Source organism: Mastomys coucha, unplaced genomic scaffold (assembly GCF_008632895.1).
Source record: "Mastomys coucha isolate ucsf_1 unplaced genomic scaffold, UCSF_Mcou_1 pScaffold8, whole genome shotgun sequence".
NCBI classification, from domain to species: domain Eukaryota; kingdom Metazoa; phylum Chordata; class Mammalia; order Rodentia; family Muridae; genus Mastomys; species Mastomys coucha.
The window spans coordinates 57,318,939-57,322,886 of NW_022196914.1; the positions used below are offsets into that span (position 1 = coordinate 57,318,939).

General features: G+C 41.7%; 1 protein-coding gene across 8 annotated transcripts in view; it reads left to right on the plus strand.

The window, feature by feature from the left end:
- The first annotated feature begins 1,063 nt into the window (after positions 1 to 1,063).
- The window catches only part of Ankrd31 (ankyrin repeat domain 31), a 207,245-nt gene continuing 204,360 nt past the window's right edge, over positions 1,064 to 3,948 (plus strand). For 7 of the 8 annotated variants that reach the window (XM_031360123.1, XM_031360125.1, XM_031360128.1 and 4 more), the window contains exon 1: positions 1,297 to 1,624. In XM_031360123.1, the coding sequence (XP_031215983.1) occupies positions 1,521 to 1,624 (104 nt within the window). In that variant the 5' untranslated portion in view covers positions 1,297 to 1,520. Of the gene's footprint in view, positions 1,150 to 1,296; positions 1,625 to 3,948 lie in introns of those variants that run through there. The other variant, XM_031360124.1, reaches the window with a different exon arrangement.

Consider the following 3,948-nt stretch of genomic DNA (forward strand, 5'->3'; position numbering starts at 1 on the left):
CACACACACACACACACACACACACACACACACACACACACACACATTCCAGGGAAAGAAAGCAACCCAATCTTGTCCTGAGTCTTTAAGCCCTCACGTGGCACGTGGACACTTTTTGTGATGTGTCTCTTGAACACTTGTGCGATTGTACTGGCATCACTGATTGTGCTCACAAAAAGTAAGACTTCAGACATGACCAGGCAATCATATTCTTTATTAACTGAATTGTCTTCATGTGTTGTACAACTGTAGTTTGAATTTAAAACCTTCAAATAAAGCTCAGCGTGGGAGTGCAGGCTTTTTATCCCATCTACATAGAAGACTGAGGCAGGGGGATGTCAAATTCGAAGCCAGCCTGGGCTACAATGTACATGAAGGCCAGCCTAGGGAACTCTATGACACCTTATCTTAAAAAGTCAAAACGATGCTGGAGACAGGACTGACTGGTAGACACTTGTCTAGAGTCTAGCAGGCCCCAAGGTTCTCTCTCTAGAACCATACAAAATGGTTTCAGGTAGTCTGCAAAAGATACTTCAGAGGGTGGGTGTGGTGGCAAAGCACTTGCCAAGCTTGACAGCCCAAGTTTGATCTCTGTGAGGAGGGAGGGAGGCAGGAAGGAAAGGGGGGGGGGCATTTTTAAAAGTCATCAAGTGAATTTTTTTTAAAAATGACCTAGATCTTCACTGAGAAAATAATCATGTTTGAGTGTTGCTAGGCATCACCACTATTCTAACATTTGATAAAGGGGAAAAACCTTTCTACTTCTTTTCCTATATAATCTGTACTTCAGAGTAATTTATAGTTGTGAGAAAATGATATAAAATGTGTGTCTATTGGATTAGGGAACCAGAAAACCTTTGATAAACATTTCTTTTAGGGGAACTCTTAGGGAAGTATTATCTAAGAGATTAAAAAGTAAGGAGCCACTTGGTGGGCTGTAAAACCCTCTGAGTCTAAGATTACATTCTGGCTTCAGAAGGTTCTGAAGCTGTGGCCTCTGGGACATGCTGGAATGTATAAATAATCAAATCAGAAGTATTCGCAAACTGCAGCAAAGTAGCCTTGGAGGTCCGACCACATCCTGGTAGGCCAGAATCTCAGAGCAGATCAGATTCAGAAGGCGGTCTTTATGGCCTTTTATGCATCCTGGTCAGTCGTGAGTGAGTGGGCGGGGAGCAAGGGAGAAACCTCAGGAGCTAGGGGCGGGGCCTCTGCGTGCCAGGGGCGGGGCCTGGGCCCCTGGGATTGCGCGCGCAGCACTAATGTGAGGCGCGCGGCTGCTCTGGTGGTGCGTGAGAGCGGGATAGCCCGCGCTTCGACGACCATGCTGCAGATCCTGTGCAGATTTTGGCGTCCTCGGCGCCCAGAGAGGCTTTCCCTTTGTTAGTTTTTTTTGTTGTTTTATTTTTGTTTTTTTAATTTTAAATTCTCAGTTTCCTCTTTCCCACGAAGCGTCCTTTCACTTGCCGATAAGAGGGAACTAGAGGAAGAGAGTAATAACCCTTGCGTGAGGGCCGAAGATGGAGAAAGGTGCCCAGGTCTCAGACTGCGACAGTGATGAAACAGTGATTGAAGGGTCGGTGACAGAGAACGAATCGGAAGATGAGGAGCTTCCCTGGAGAAGGTGACCGCCATTAGGGGTTGAGCACTGAACTCTAGCACCACTGTCGGTCTAGGGTTTCTGTCTAGGTTTTTGAGTGGGAAATGGCCGCCACAAGGACCGGACTTGTGGGTGTGAGAGCTTTCGAGGACAGCTTTGCTAAGTCTTTACAAATAACAACCGCAGTCAGGCCCCCAAGCCCAGCCAGAAACAATATGATGGCGGTGGTCGTTTTGTGGCATTTTAAAACAAGCCACCAATGCACATAAAAATAATAAATGAAATATTTTTGAAGAGAAAAGCTATTTCAGCTTATCAGAGCCCTTTTTGGATGTATTTTCAGTGTTAGAAACAAGAGATTTTTTTCTTAAAGGTTGACATAGCGCACTTCAGTCGTCTATGTGGAGTCCAGGGATGTGGGTTTAGGAACCCAGAGGAACTCTTACCTCACACAATAATGGGCCGTTGTCAGAGTTTGCTTCTGAGTAGAAGCTTGAAGGTGGCATAGGAGTTAGCCATATGAAGCAAAGGTGGTATTATTCTTGGATAAGGAAGTGGAGGAGTGTAGATGAAGAGATGGAACAGCACTGAATTATGTATTTTGGGATGTATACTTAGTTAAATCTCTCAGAATTGTGAAATAGATTTGAAGTGATGAAAGGGAAGCGGGTGAAATCGTTACACCACGGACATACTGTGTAGACCTCAGGTGTATCCTGGTGCTGCTTCCTTGTTTTGGTTGTTTGATTGAGGGTTTCACTGTGTAGCCCTGGCTGTCTGGAACTATGTAGACCAGGTTGGCTTCAAACTCAGAGATCTGCCTGCCTCTGCCTCCCAAGTGCTCGGATTAAAAGCCTGCCTGTGGCACCGCTGCCAGGTGCCTATGACATTTTAAGTGGAGGAGCATTCTGATCATATTTCTGATTACTTTCCATGCTTTAGACTAGGGCTTTACATTTTTTATATGCTTTCATGCCACCCAGATCCTGTTAAAGTATGGATTGTAAGTAGTTCAGGAGTTGAGGTGAGAGGGGTTAAGATTCTGTGATTATAGCAGGATTCCACTTAAAACTGTTACTAATGAAGGAAGAATTCCGGTTTCCAAAGCAAAGTTGGAGAGCTTAGGTTTAGGATCACTTCCAGATTAGGATGATGAGAAAGACCAGGAAGTACTAGTGGGGATGGAGGGGATAGAGTTTGAGAAATCTCTGCAAAGTACACTTGGTAGCTAGTGCTTTTATTGATTGCTGAACCATCTTACCAGCCCATTTCTCCCCCTCCTCCCTTTTGATGAACTTTTAGATATTGACATATCCCCGAAATATTTAGTTTTTACTTTTTGTTTTCTCTTGGGCAACCAGACTCTCTAATTTTTTATACTGTATTTTTAGGTTCATTTACACCCACACACCCTTTTAAAAAACAAAGACTTCCTATTTACCACAGACTGCCTTTGAGCTCAAGGTCTTATTGTTTTAGTCTCTCTAGCGATAGAATCACATACAATGAATGGCTACTTGGACCTAATTAGCCTGTAAGGTAGGTTGATTCTGTCCCTCAAGGACACACTAGCACTGTATTCATGTGGCTATAAAATAACTTGATAGAAGTAGGAGCAGAAAAGCAAAGCATAAGAGATATAGATTTAAATAGTCACATTAAATTAGCACATGAAAGTAACAGTTTGGATCAAGATCTGTGCCACTATACTGGTTCTACTACTGATGAAGTCAGAATGTTGTTAAATACTGGTTTTTTGCCCATTATGTTGAAAGCATGTTTTAATTAGATTTTCTCAACTAGATGTTAGGACTTGTTTGCTAAAGTTTGATACACATAAAATTGAAACACGAGCACATATACAAATATTTGTTAAAAATTGTTAAAAATTTATTATACTTTTAATAACCAGTGAAAGTTGTTTCAAGTCTTCAATCAGATTTTAACCTGAAATTTTTCCTTTTAGTTCAGTCTGTTAGGTTCCCTCCCTTTTTAGTGGCTAATGCTTTTCAGTGTTTCAATTTTTTAATATTAGAAATATAATATTCTAAATATATTTTAAATATTTAATATTACTCTAATATGGTAATAATCTAATAGTATTTCATTATTAAAATACTGTATCCATGGAATTTCTGTATGAGTGATTTTGGTATTTTAAGACTCTTATTTCAGTACCCAAGGAAGGAGTTGCAGAGATTAACTATGGAGCAGAGACCGAAGGAAGGGCAAGCTAGCCTAAATATAGCTATCTCCTGAGAGGCTCTGACAGCACCTGAATAATACAGATGTAGATGCTCACAGCCATCCATTGAACTGAGTACAGGGTCCCCAGTGAAGGAGTTAGA